Here is a 14718-nt window from a genome sequence, read left to right as displayed (position 1 = left end):
GTATACCAATTATATAACTTTTTATTAATTTAATTGTACGAGTTATACTAGTTGTACATAATCGAACGAGAGAACGAGATAAAAAATATTATGTGGTTGTATGTTGTTGAGATTAAAAAAAGAGGAAGAGAGAGAATGAGAGAGAATGAAATCGTATGGTTAAGATTAAAACATAGATAAGATGATCTAATGGCTTATATCATCCTTTTATTAATGGCAAATTTTTCATTTGATTCGACTTGATCTATATAGATTTTTTTCCCTGATTGTAGATTTTTTTTGACCATCTGGTCTATATTATAATTTTGTCCGATTTCGTCTCCTGAATTCCATCAAATGTCGTCTCCGGAGAAGAAGAAGGAGAAGGTGGAGGAGCTCCCCTCGAACCCAACTCCTTCACTTCCCGATGAATTGCTCACAAGCTGCATCGCACGCCTCTCAAGACTGTACTACCCGACCTTCTCCCTCGTCTCCAAGAGCTTTGGATCTCTTCTCGCCTCACCGGAGCTATACAAAGCCCGATCACTCTCGTCCCGCACCGAGAGCTGTCTCTATCTCTGCCTAGAGTCCTCTTCTGACTCTCGCTGGTACACCCTCTGCCTAAAACCTGATGACGTCAGCAAGAAGAACAAGAAGTCAACTAGTTATGTTCTGTCTAAAGTCCCAGCTCTCCTCTCTCCTCCCGCCGTGTTTTCCGGTCTCGTCTCCGTGGGTTCCGACATCTACAACATCAGATCCTCCTCCAACGTCTCGGTTCTCGACTGTCAGGTTAACACGTGGCGAAAAGCTCCGAGCGTGCCTGTGGAGCTGATGACGTTCTCCGCTTGCGTCTTCGACGAGAAGATACACGTGGCGGGGATCCACGCCGAGTCGTTGAAGAACGTGTCCATGGTGTTGGACGCGAGAACGGGAACGTGGGATCACGCGGTGCCCATCCCTACCAGCCTGACGAGACGCGGCGTTTTGAACATGAGAAGCGTGTGTATCGACGGGAAGCCACACGTGGCGATTGATAGAGGTGTGGTTTGTTATAACTCACTGGAAGGTAAGTGGGAACGTGCCAAATCGAATATGGGTTCTTTTTGGTTTTCGGATTCTTATAGCGAGGTAGAGAATGTTTTGTACACTGTTCGCGATGGCGAGCTGAGATGGTACGACGGTGAGGTGAACGCTTGGATAAGCGTGGAGGGTTTGGTCGGACTGCCTAAGTTCTTGCCTGGTGTTTCTGTTAGATTGTGTGATTATGGTGGTAAGATGGTGGTCGTGTGGGACAAGGACATGCTGTCTAGTGGCGAGAAGATGATTTGGTGTGCTGAGATTGCGCTTGAGAGGCGTGAGATTAGTGAGATGTGGGGAAAAGTTGAGTGGATTGATCATGTGCTTACAGTTCCTATAGGTTATTATATCGTTAAGGCTCTTGCTGTTATCGTTTGATGAATGTGTCGTCGTCATCATATGATCATTTTTTATATTTGCAATGTGTGTGATCTTTTGGTATTTGGGACTTGAATTATTAATTAATGTACTCGTCTTATTGTTTCACTTTTTGTATACTCTCCCAGTATTAACCCCATTCAGAATCACATTACCATGAATCTCGTTTTGCTTGTTAACATCCACATACTTAGAAAATATCGCTGGACAAGGTAAAATCATCATATGCTTTAAATCATTGCTTCCCATCTGACTCCCTAACCATTCATGATCCATCTTTGTATGTTCCACTTTGTGCATACCTTTGCATATTACAGTATCCCAAGAAACTAACTTCTTTTTTCCTTACAGGTTTACTTTGAGTGGTAAACCAAAGCATGCTCCCGAAAGAGACCAACGCAGAATGAAACATCACATGAAAAAAAAAATATGTACTTGATTTTTGCCTCAACTAATCCTTTTGAACAATTAAGATATCAATCAACCAAATAATCATATACCATTCAATGTGAAAACTGTTTGAACAATCCTTAACTTTCTCTTTGTCTACAAAATCAAACTATCCATCTCCCCAACCTTAGTCTTCCAGCCACGAATCGAAACTGTACTTTCTAATTCGCCACCCAAACATGTTACCCATATATTGACTTGCGGAGGTTGACAGAAATTTCTGTCAACCTCCGCAAGTAAATATCTCTCTGCTTTCACATGTTCCACCTGGCCTCTACGAAGCATCTCAGATTTCTTAAGCTTTTTCATTGCGTAGACACGGCCATCAAGAGAGAAGCATACAATGTTACGTATATGTTTACATATAAAAGGTTTACAGTAAAGAGTAATGCTATACCTCTCCAAAAGCGCCCTTTCCTATCATGTAGTCATTCATCAAATTCTTCTGCTGTTCCTCAGATACTTGTGCAGCAGCTAACTTATTTTCCAGCATTTTTTTATTTTTTATTTTTATTTTATTTTCCAGCATTATTACGTCTGCAGCAAATGCAATTGCCCCCAAAAACACATAACAGTATCATAAAATGATCACATTATTCTTTAACCTTGACATAAAGATATCTAAAAGACTCCTTGGAAAGCTCAATAACAAAAACATCTAGAAGAACCATTTACCGCTCGTGTCTTTGCAATTGTTTTTTTTTTGTAATGATTTTCGATGTTCTGTTTGGCAGCTGCAGCCTTCTGCTTTGTTGCATTTGACACAGGTCACACAGCTTCTTCTTCACTTCCTTCCAGATGTTTTGGATCCCTTCTCGAGGAGTTCTCCTTCCCTTTAGACGTTATCTTATTCAGCCAAGCTTTGGCTTTATCCATAGCTTCCCCAATCCCCACTCCCCTTAAGTCGATCTCAAACCAAACAGCCAAGTTAGTATCTTAAGTTGGAACCCTTTTTTTACTCATTAGGTTCCTAAACATCATTCACTAGCTAACCCTAATAGTATGTTCTCAAATGAAACCGAAAGCCCACCAATACAAACTCTATAAGATGATCATTGGAGAATGGAAGGTAAAGCGATTTGAAAGAGTGAACACAAAATGTGCAAACAAGAGAACATACTCAAGAACAAAAGCGTGTGAACTTAGATACATAGATAGCCACGTTTTGTAGTGATGGTTTAAGTAAGAAACCCTCGAGTCCAGGGAGGGGACTGATTCCTCAGTTTCTTCTCTTTCTTTCTTCGATTTTTTTTTTATGGGTTTGAGAAAAGAAATTGCAGTGAAAGAGAAAGGAGAGCGAAGTTTGAAGCTTTGGTTGCTTTTGATTAACGAAGAGAGACTAACAAGCACAACCGCTGCTCTTTGGGCAAATTGTTTTTACACTTTTTGTCTTTTTGAGGATTGGTTTAAATGTCATTGAAACTATTGATTTTGACTTTAATTGTATAGATCTCTCAGTTAACCAAACATTTGTTTAGCAAACAAGTCACCAGACCCGGATGGCTATCCCAGTGAATTTTTCAAAACTACTTGGTCTGTTATAGCAAAGGATTTCACAGTAGCTATTCAGTCTGTATTCAGATATGGCTTCTTGCCGAAAGGGGTAAACTCAACGATCTTGGCTTTAGTTCCTAAGAAGATTGATTCGATGGAGATGAGGGATTTCAGGCCAATAGCTTGCTGTAATGTGCTATACAAGGTAGTTTCAAAGATTGTTGCAAACAGATTAAAGGAGTTACTTCCTCGTATCGTCACTGAGAATCAGTCGGCGTTTCTGAAAGGGAGACTTCTTATGGAGAATGTATTGCTAGCTTCGGAGTTGGTTAAAGATTACCATAAGGAGTTGATATCGCCTAGGAGTGTGATGAAGATAGACATCTCGAAGGCATTTGATTCTATACAATGGTCTTTTGTACTGACAAGTCTTGAAGCTATGGGTTTTCCGGTGAAGTTTATACATTGGATTAGACTTTGTATCTCTACGCCTTCATTTTCTGTGCAAGTCAATGGGGATTTAGCTGGATATTTTCAAAGTAAAAGAGGGTTGAGGCAAGGGTGTTCTTTATCCCCATACCTCTTTGTACTTTGTATGAATATCTTGTCTCTGAAGATTGATAAGGCAGTGGTGGAAAAGAGATTTAAATTTCATCCGATGTGTAAGTCTCTGTCTCTCACACATTTGTGTTTCGCTGATGATCTGATGGTGTTTGTGGAGGGGTCTAAAGGTTCAGTGGAGGGAGCTCTTTCTGTATTTGATGAGTTTGCTGTTTGGTCTGGTTTAAAGATCAGTATAGAGAAGTCTACAATATATATGGCTGGAATAGCGAGTGAGGAGAAGAGAAGCATATTATCAAATTTCCCTTTGTCAGTGGGGGAACTTCCGGTTAGATATCTTGGTTTGCCTTTAATGACTCAGACTATGAGGAAGCAGGATTACATGCCTTTGTTGGAGAGGGTCAGAGCTAGAATAAGTTCTTGGACGACTAGGTTCTTATCGTATGCAGGGAGATTGCAACTGATTGCCTCTGAGCTTATGAGTATTGTCAATTTTTGGGCAGCGGTTTTTAAGCTTCCCAGTCAGTGTATTAAGGAAGTGGAGAAGCTCTACTCGGCTTTTTTGTGGACTGGTCCTGGTTTAAGATCAACGGGGGCGAAGGTAGCGTGGAAGGATGTTTGTCAAGTAAAAGAAGAAGGGGGTCTGGGTTTGAGAGCTTTAAAAGAGGTAAATAAAGTCTATGGGTTGAAGCTCATTTGGAGGATGCTAACTGGAGACTCATTATGGGGCAGATGGGTTAAGCACAATTTACTAAAAAAGAAGAACTTTTGGGATGTGGACATATCTACTCAGGCTGGTTCATGGATTTGGAGGAAGATGTTGAAACTTCGAGAAGTGGCAAAGAGGTTTTATAAGAAGAAAATAGGAAATGGTCGTCATACATCTTTCTGGTATGATCATTGGCATGACAAGGGGGTTCTTATAGAGCTTTTGGGTGAAAGAGGAGTGATAGATACGGGGATAAGAAGAGAAGCCACTGTGGAAGAAGCGATTTTGAATACTAGGAGAAGGAAAAGACATCGTGTTGAGTTGCTTAGAGACATTGAGGAGGACCTGAGTAAAATAAAAGAATCTCTGAGAATTGAAGAGAATGATATTAGTATGTGGAAAAGAGATTCTGGGTTTAAGCAAGTGTTTTCTTCTCAGGAGACTTGGAAGTTAATTAGAGAAGCTAAGCCAAAGTGTAGCTGGTTCCGTGCGGTTTGGTTCTCTCAAATGACGCCTAAGTATGCATTTATAATGTGGTTGGCGACATTGAATAGGCTTGCTACTATGGACAGGATTGCAAAATGGAATGCGAGTGTTGATGTTACTTGTGTTCTTTGTAAGTGTGCTTCAGAGACTAGAGACCATCTCTTCTTTGATTGTTCCTATACTTCTCAGGTCTGGGAGCATCTCGTGAGGGGGATGATGGGAACCTCGTACACTAATAGCTGGTCTAGTATTATGAGGCTGATTGTGGATAATGGTATTGAGAGGAAGAAGCTGTTTTGTATAAAATATACATTTCAGTTGGTGATGTATGCAGTGTGGAGGGAGAGAAATAAGGTTAAGCATGGTGAGAAGCTCCTACCACTGATGGCGTTAAAGAAGCTTCTTGATAAAGGGGTCCGAAATAAACTGAGTCTGCTGAAACAGAAGAAAATTAAAGGGATGGATGGTGCTTTGCAGTATTGGTTTGAGACAAGAGTGACAAGGGTTTAAGGTTTTTGAGTTTTATTGGAAGGTTGTTTGAAGCTTTGTCAAAGGTTTGTCCTCTAGCTATAAGATTTTTACTCTTTTTCCTATATTAGAGTTTTGTCCCAAAAGGGTTTTCTCTAATATGGGTTTTAATGAGGAAAATCTTATAGCATTTCCAAGTTTGATTTGTATCATATGGTCAAATTTGAGGGGAGCTTGGGGAGGATGGTGGAGGGGTTTAAGTGAAGTTTTTCAGCTTTGGAGTTGAGATTTCTTGTTAGACTTTTGGTTTTTGAGTTGGTTTGTTCTTGTTTTTGCTTAGTAAAAACAGTAAGCACTAGTTGTAAAGAGGCTTTTTGATGAATAAAAATTTAGCATTCATTTAAAAAAAAAAAAAGCCAAACATTTGTTTCCTTATCTACAAGATTTTACTTACTCCAGTGACTCCATTAAACAACACCTTTTAATCTTGAGTAATTGCATCAGGTAGCTATGTTTCAAAGATTATTTAGCTATATAGAATAAGCTGATCGAATACACTGTGCACTTACATTTAATCCAAAATTTCCCCTATTTGATAGCTCTGCTACTAGATCTGACAAGTCTTTAGGTCTGCATGTATCTCTAGGCGAAGCTATAGTAACTCCTCTACAAAAAGCTACTGTATGCTATCTAGAATAATTAAATAATGCAAATAACACTCTCGGTCCTCTCTCTTCACACAAATACACACTCTTTTTCTCTTTCTTCTTCCCTCTTCCAAATTTCAGAATCTAGAATTTCGAGTAACAGTCCCTAAATCTCTTTCTTGTTGTTTCTCTCAGCTAATGAATCTTCAAAGTTCACTTTCTCTGTTTCCATTTTCACTGGGCTAAATGAGTCCTCTCCACACTCTCGCTCTCTGCTTCATCTCTCTACTCCTCCTCTTCGGCACCAATTCTGTAATCGAGCATGAGCTATCTATACTCGAGTTCCGTGAACGCATCCGTGATGAGACATATTTTTTACCGTGAACGCATAGAGCATAATCTCCAAAGATTCACTCTATTTTTTATTCTAAAATAGAGTGACTCTATAATAGAGATGGAGTTTGCTCTAATGGTACTCTATTTTAGAATAGAAAAATAGAATGATGAACAAAAAAAACAACTTACTCTATACAGTATTTGGAGTAAACATATTTTTCTCTATTATAGAGTGAGAAATAGAGTACCATTGGACCATTTTTTATTCTAAACTCTATTTTGGAGTGAAAAATAGAGTGAGATTGGAAATACCTAAAGAAGTTCTATGACTAATCACCTAAATAAAGAAGTTGTTGCATTGTTACCTAAATAACTTTATTTTTGTATTTTTCTATCCAAATGACTCTTTAATCTTTAATACTACTAGAGATTTTCTCCGCTCAGGGTATATTTGTATAAATTTTAGTTAAATTTTAAAAAGGTACACTCATATTTTAATATAAACTGATTATATATTATAACAGATTTAACCTTTTAAAATGGAAAAAAATAAATTGGTTAGTTTTCATTCTTTCCCTTGTGACTAAAAAATTTCAAATAGTTTAATTCACAGTTTGTTGTTTGTTATCGTTGGAAATCATCTATAGAATGATATCTAAGATGACTAAAAGTAAACTAAACCTAGTAATATTGAGTTAGCAGATGAAAATTTGACAATCTATTAGTTTTTTTTTTTTGTCGTCAACAACACAGACTCATATAGACTCTGCGGACCAAATTGGGAACTCTGCATCCATGTGAACGACGAAAGACGATTGCTGTCTGGCACTGCGCGCAAGACGATCTGCCTTTAAATTCTCCGTCCGTGGTACATGGATAATCTGTGAACTTGAGAAACTGTCTTGTAATCTCTTTATATCCTCCAGATAACTCGCAAAGGCTGGCCACTCTTCTGGTTCCGAAACCATCTTCACCAACTGAGAACAATCCGTTGCAAACGTAACCTGATACTGTCGTAAGTTCTTCATATATTTCATCGCCCAAATTAAAGCCTCTACCTCCGCGTGTAGTGGAGATAGAGTAGTCCTAACATTTCGAGCCCCCATCAAACCTGTAAATCCTTCGAGCGTACTAAACCACCCTTGTCCCGAGAACGACTCGTTATCCTTCCATGAGCCATCCGTAAAACACCATCGCCCTGGAATAATGGGAAGTTGGTGAATTTGTGGAGCTATAGAACTCCTTATATTTGTCTCTTGTGCCGCAGCCCACATACTAGATTCAGTTTCAGCCAGCGTTAGTGTATCCCTTGCGTCAACGTCCAAATTACTGAATACCTTATTGTTCCTTGCTTTCCAAATATTCCATAAAATCCATGCGAATTGATGATCCTTCAGTTTCGGTAATACTCACCAAAATAAGTAATACATATTTGTGAATAGAGAATTAGATGGAAAAATCTCTGGATTAGTCGGAATCGTTGATAGCGCCCAGACTTGCCGTGCTGGAGGGCAGTCGAAGAACACATGATTCAAAGACTCCTCGTCATGCTCACATCTATCACAACCAATATCTCCTTTCAAACCTCTTGCTTTGAGATTCTTTTTAACCGCAACACAACCTGAAATAATCTGCCTTAAGAAGTGTTTTATCTTCGGTAGACATTTCACCTGCCAATAATAAGCTTTCAAAGCATCTACTGTTGGTCCATAGAATAGCGGTTTTAACCCGACAATCTATTAGCTTTATACATCAGAACCATGTGTTTTCCAATGAAATGTTCAAATGTGGTGTGACCAAGATTAATGTGGAATGTATGCGTGAGGAAGCTAAAACCTGTGCCAAAGAAAAAAAAAAAAAACCCAAATATCAAACTCTCCTCCAAACTTTGATGCGTCCTATATTGCGGCAATGGTTCTCAACAAACTTTTGCCTTATTGGACTTTAGTATAACGAAGTTAGGTGCAAAAAAAATTATCTTATGAAAAATTCAGTTTAACAAAATTTCAACAACTATGTATTCCATATAGAACAAGATGAACAAACTACCAACACTTTCTATGGAAACACTAGTTTTCTAGGTCATTTTCCTGAGCATCTCCAACTCAATACCTTACTTTAAGAGGAGAAAACTTCAAAATGAGGATTTGAAGGTTGATACTCCAACCATAAAACATTAAATCCTCAAAAAAATCTTTAAAAGTTTATTCATTTCCATTATAGTTCTTGACATTAATAAAAGTTATTAATGATGATAAAACTTCACAGATGCATATAAAACATATTTTTAATATATTATACAATACAGTATATATTACAATATTAAATAATAATGTTATAATAAAACAACACACACACAAATTGAAAAAATTACATATAAAATACCAAATTACGCAAGCATTATTTCCGTAATGCTTTAATTATGTTAAATTTGTTTAATGTATTTTTATTATGCATGAACTTTATTTAATGTCTTTTTATTTTCGTGGATTTATTTTAATGTTATGTAATATTTATTCTATTTTATTTTACTTTGGTATATTTAAGTTATTTTAAATAAAGTTAATAGATGTATTTATGAAAGAAAATAATTGTAAGGACTAGAAAGAAAATAATTGTAAAGACTAAAAAGAAAATGAATAATAGTTTTGAAGTTTTCAAATAGAAAAACTTCATTTTTGAAGTGTCACTATTCAAAATTTCAAAATTTAAGGATTTGAAATTGTGTTAGAATGACAAAAACCTTCGAATTTAAAGATTTGAGGTTGAATTGGAGATGCTCTAAGAGCATCTCCAACAAGCCCCTTCATTTTTTGTAGGGTCCACCTTCAAGATAAAGGGTTGAAGGGGTGATTCTCCAATGGTGACCTTCAATTTTTTTTTGAGAGCTTATATTTTACACTTTAGTCCTCAATTTCAGTAATAGTTCATTATAATCATTAAAATTTTATAAATTAACAGTAAACACATATTAATATTTATTATTGACATAATTAGTAAAAATATTTAATTATAACATCAAATTACTTATAATAAAAGATAAAAAAACATAACAACATAAATTACATAAATTACATATAATAATAAACATAAACAATTCAAATTACAATATATATATATATATATATAAAAATACAAAACTAATCAATACAATTATTTCCGTAATGCTCCCAAATATGCTCAATCAAAGCATTTTTAAGTGCTAAATGAGCATCCTTATTTTTTATTCGAAGATTACGTGCTAAAAATTGTTGAAAACGCATATCTTCGTTTATGGCCATCTCAACACTTATTGACGGAGCCGGTCTTGCATCTCGAATCGGTGCATTGATATCTCGTTCATCTTCAATTATCATGTTATGCATTATAATACACGAAGTCATTATATCATGCAATACCTCTTTCTTCCAATAACGTGTAATATTTTAATGTGTAATATTTCAGTTTATATAACTTTTATTTGATGTAAAATATTATGATTGTAATATAATTTTGCATTTGTGTAAATTTTTCCAAAATATAATGTGTGAAATAATATGTTTATATTTTGTTTTATTGAATATTAGTATATATTGGTATATAATATTTATTAATATATTATTATTATTTAAAAATAATTTTATAAGACCAAAATCATAATATTTAAGTGTCAATATAATTATAATAGTAGAATGCCAAATAAAAAACAATAAGTACACAATTATTAAACATATATAAATAGAAAGACTAAAGTGAAAAGTAAACAGTGTTTTAAAGGCCTGTACAGTGCCTCTTCATATTTGGAGGTGTACTGTTCATCTCTTTAAAATTTGAAGGGATAAATGGCTGTTGGAATGCAAAAGCCTTTAAAAATGAAGGGACGAAGGGCTGTTGGAGATGATCTAAATAATATAGTTATAATCTTATTTTCCTAATGTCCAAAAATAATAAGTATAGTGTTTTTATATTAAAAAGCATCTAATGCTAAACGCAATCAAATGCTAAATGAAATCAAGAATTTACTCAATAATGTTTTTTTTTAATATAAATAAATAAAGAAAGAAAAGACTGTTGTAACAAGGACAAAGAAACTCAATGATTTGCCAATTCCCTACCAAATTAGGACACTACGAAGGAAGGCATACACAGAGCGTGAAAAGACATGAATTACCATTTGATTCTGAAAATCTTCTTTTGTCACGTCTTATCAAATCTACAATAATATTCGACTTATTATATCATCCAAAGAATTTTTAGTGGTAGCTGGTTCGACCAATAGAGGGGGGCCGATTATGAAGTTTCATATACACCGGAGAAGAAGATAAACAAAAAGGAACCTAATGTATATTACTTTTTTTGGATCAAAATAGTAGTATATTACTATTAATGCATTTGGATCCGTTTCTAGAGAGAGAAAAAAGAAATTTTAATGTCCCAGAAAACACTAGTACTTTGTATGTATGCATTACTCATATAGTTAATAGACGTATAGTTTCGAATAATAGGATTCTTCATCAGAACTCATTTAGTGGGAAAAGTATAAACCATTGAAAAAATATATAGAAACCATTGAAACAAAAATATATAACCCATTGAGAAAAATTAAAAACCATTGAATAGAATAATGTTGCATTTATTGAAAATATATTAATACATGGTTTATGGAAGGCCAAAAAGAAAAATACATGTTTATTCAATACACCACAAAATTCTTTAGGTTTCTAAATTATTTAGGAAGACTGGCATGCAACTTTTAGATAAGTCGTGCATGTGCATGTTCGTCACTGACAAACGTAGTTGACTGAAACATATTTTACTGATATGACTTATTGCTAATTAGGGCTACTGGAAATCACCGAGTGAGGGTGAGGCGGTGGTAGCGCCGCCGGAGGAGTACGCTTCCGCTTCTTCTTTTCATAGCTGATCCCACGCGCTTTAGCCTGTGAGTCACGCACTTCCCTTAGGTAGAGACGAACGGCTCGTGCACCGAAAGGGTTAGTCTCTGGTGAACCACCGTTCTCTTCAAAAGCGGCTCGAAGCCTGCCAATGAGTGCGTCGAGGCTGCCCCATGCTTGCCGTAGTGGACAGGCACATGGTGCTGGTGAATTTGGGTGTCCAGAAAACGGAACACAGTTTGTGTGTGAACCCTAGAGAAACAAGATCATTCAATTAGCGTTTTAGTATCAGCATTTTCAATATATATACATTCCGGGTAACAGGAAGAGTCGTCATAATTATAATGATTTATTATATATACATACCGGGTTAAGGAAGGAGAGTCGTCAATAGATTATATAACTTATATTTACATTTTGAATATATACAACCATCATAGAGAAGAAAAATGGTATAATTATGATTGAGTTAACGCATGCAACCACCAAAGGAAAAATATTCATAGAACACATAGCAATTATTTGTTTATAATAATAACCGTTGAAACAATAAAATTAATAATTCATGTTAAATATAATTGTCGTTGATGATAATAAATATCTCCAAATATCAACAAGAATTCAATGAACAATAATACAAATGTTTTATAGGTCAAAGAAACCAATTCAAACACGTAGGGTTTCATAACTGGGATCTATCTCTTGAGTAGATAAACAAAATCGCATAGTATTCTTTATGTCAGAGATACATACGTATACGTACGTGAATATGTTTATATATGTATACCTTGGTCTTGCCGAATTGGTCGAGGTACCTGAGAAACTCAAGAACATGAGCACCACTGCAACGGGAGAGAGAAAGTGGGGCGGTGGTTGCGTAGAAACTGTCCAAAAGTGTTCCAATCTCTTCTCTTCTGATTCTCATACCTACTCAGCTGGTTCATCGCCGAGCCGCCTGAAGAAGACGAGGAGGAGGAGGAGGATGAGGTGGTGACTGCTGCGGCGGCGATCATAAGGTTTTGTGTTGTGTGAGATGTTTGTTGTGCCGATAAAGCCATGGATTGGATCCATAATATCGAGATCTGATATACACGAAGGTTTTGTTTTTTTTAATAATCTGTATTTTTGTTTTGGGTTACGATGACGATGAGAGGAGATTTATGAGCCTTGAGTTGATAAGGGAAAAGATGGTGGAGAAAAGAGAGGAGAAAGGGTATCGTAGTCATTGCAATAGAGTGTATTCCTGCTATAAATATTTTCTCATTATTTTTTTTCTGCTTGGCTCATAACAGTGGATTCATAATAATGCAAGCTTCTATTTTGACTATAGAGATTGAGTTACACTACTACTATCCTTATTAGTAGATACTGTCCAAAAGTGTTCCAATCTCTTCATTATTGTTGTGTGAAAAACTTTGAAATAGTTTTGGTGGATGAAGCCTTAAAGCCTAAAGGGGGTATATTGATGGTGTGAGTAATGCATATTGAAACGCAGCTAAGATGTTAATTAGTACACGAATATAACTCATTTTTAACACATTTTCAATATGCATTAATCAGCAATCACATACAACAGAGTTATTTTCGAAATCTATCCCTACAATTTTTTTTTTTTGGATTATGCAGAGGTATCCTACAATTTTTTCTTATTAATTTAATGATATTATAGATGACTCGGTCATTTTTAAGTTCCATGCATTCAACAAAGTATCAAGTTGACAGAATGGAAGGAGTCTATCGATAGAACGGAAATATATATGAGATATTAACTATCAAATAAACTTAAAAATAACTATCAAAAGACCTAAATTCACATGGAAATAATCACCACTATAGCATTGACTCATTAGCAATTTGGCGACCATCACTCCGTGGTGTATGCTGAATGTACTAGAAAATTACCAAACTATTATGTAAGTTAATTCATAAATCTAAATGCATATATAGACATGATATTTAGTTGATCATCAATGTAGCTTTGACAACTAAATCAGAACGTGGCTTAGACTATGATTTATAAAATGAACGTTACGAAAATAGGGATAAGTGCAACAAGAATTTAATTTGTGTGTGTGCTATTTTAAAAAAAACGGGTGCATTGAGCCATTGGCTCTCCAAGTATTTTCTTTTAAAAATAGATTTTCCTTTTCAACTGGCGAATTATATAATTTGTTTATGTTATCACCCAACGAATACGAGTTTACAAAGAACGATGCAACATTACAACGCCACTTCCTTGTATTTTCGACCGATAAGAAAGAACCGATCTTTTGATCAAAAAAAAAAAAAAAGAACCGACCTATGTACTACCTAGTACGTACATGGGCAGGAACGTATAGTAGGAGGCATGCCCCACCCCTTCGATCTTAGTTATCATTCTAAAGATCGTTTTTGACGCGCTAGTTAGTTTGCACGCATATTAAGCTCTTATCTTTAGTAGCTACATACTACAAATATAGACTAAATACAGTAGTTTACAGTTAAAGTAAGAAGATGGAATCAAACCTACAGATCAAGTGATCAACACTATAGATTATTGATTTAGAGGAGACTAGGGTAGCCTACCCTGGGTAGGCAGAGAGAATATAGTGATGATAATATATTTGGTTCTCTCTTTAAAAATATATATATATAATATTTGGTTCTTGGCGTTAGTGGACAACACATGGAACGAAAGACGAGATGACCCCTTAAAGAAGTTAGCAGCAAGGGTAACTTGTGGCAGAGGTACGAATCTGGATGGTAACAGAGAGGCAAAAGAGGGAGCAGTGGAGTCTGTTTGAATGGTTTACTTAAATAAAGAATGGGAGAAAGGTCAGCCCGGCTCAAAGAGTTGATGGGCCCTTGGGCAAAATATTTTAAATTTTTTCTTTCACATGTATTTACAGATAATTTTTAAATTTGGGCTCTTAAATTATTATTTTTTTAAAAAAACTGAACCCCATTTTGAATACTATTTGTGCAGAAAAATAGTTAGGTCCCGGGACCCACGTCCCCTTGCCCCTATACCTAAGCCCGGCCCCTGAGAAAGGTTGAGTCAAATCAATCAATCTCACTGTTCATGTTCATGTCATAGTGACCATGTGAAATTTCTTTTCACTTGGTTTTTCATTTTTGGCCTTATTCTCGTATGTAAAATCTAAGCATATAGATTCATAAACAAAACTATTGTCAGTGGAAAAGAAAGGTGAAATATGAAGTTATAAACCACAAAAAATGATGAAGTTATATATATAGTGGAAAAGAAAGGTGAAATATG

General features: G+C 35.8%; 1 protein-coding gene and 1 pseudogene across 1 annotated transcript; one reads left to right on the top strand and one right to left on the bottom strand.

Moving 5' to 3' along the window:
* The first annotated feature begins 237 nt into the window (after nucleotides 1-237).
* Nucleotides 238-1542, top strand: LOC108811851 (F-box/kelch-repeat protein At5g51250-like). Its single transcript, XM_018583955.2, has one exon. It carries the CDS (start codon nucleotides 337-339, stop codon nucleotides 1432-1434), a length of 1098 nt encoding a protein of 365 aa, XP_018439457.1. The 5' UTR covers nucleotides 238-336; the 3' UTR covers nucleotides 1435-1542.
* A 9634-nt stretch (nucleotides 1543-11176) lies between these two features.
* On the bottom strand, nucleotides 11177-12666 carry LOC108836139 (protein LIGHT-DEPENDENT SHORT HYPOCOTYLS 4-like; annotated as a pseudogene).
* Nucleotides 12667-14718: the final 2052 nt, after the last annotated feature.

This window comes from Raphanus sativus, chromosome 6, assembly GCF_000801105.2.
Source record: "Raphanus sativus cultivar WK10039 chromosome 6, ASM80110v3, whole genome shotgun sequence".
In the NCBI taxonomy this organism is placed as follows: domain Eukaryota; kingdom Viridiplantae; phylum Streptophyta; class Magnoliopsida; order Brassicales; family Brassicaceae; genus Raphanus; species Raphanus sativus.
The sequence above is the reverse complement of the archived record's forward strand: the minus strand, read 5'-3'. Positions and strand labels throughout refer to the sequence as shown.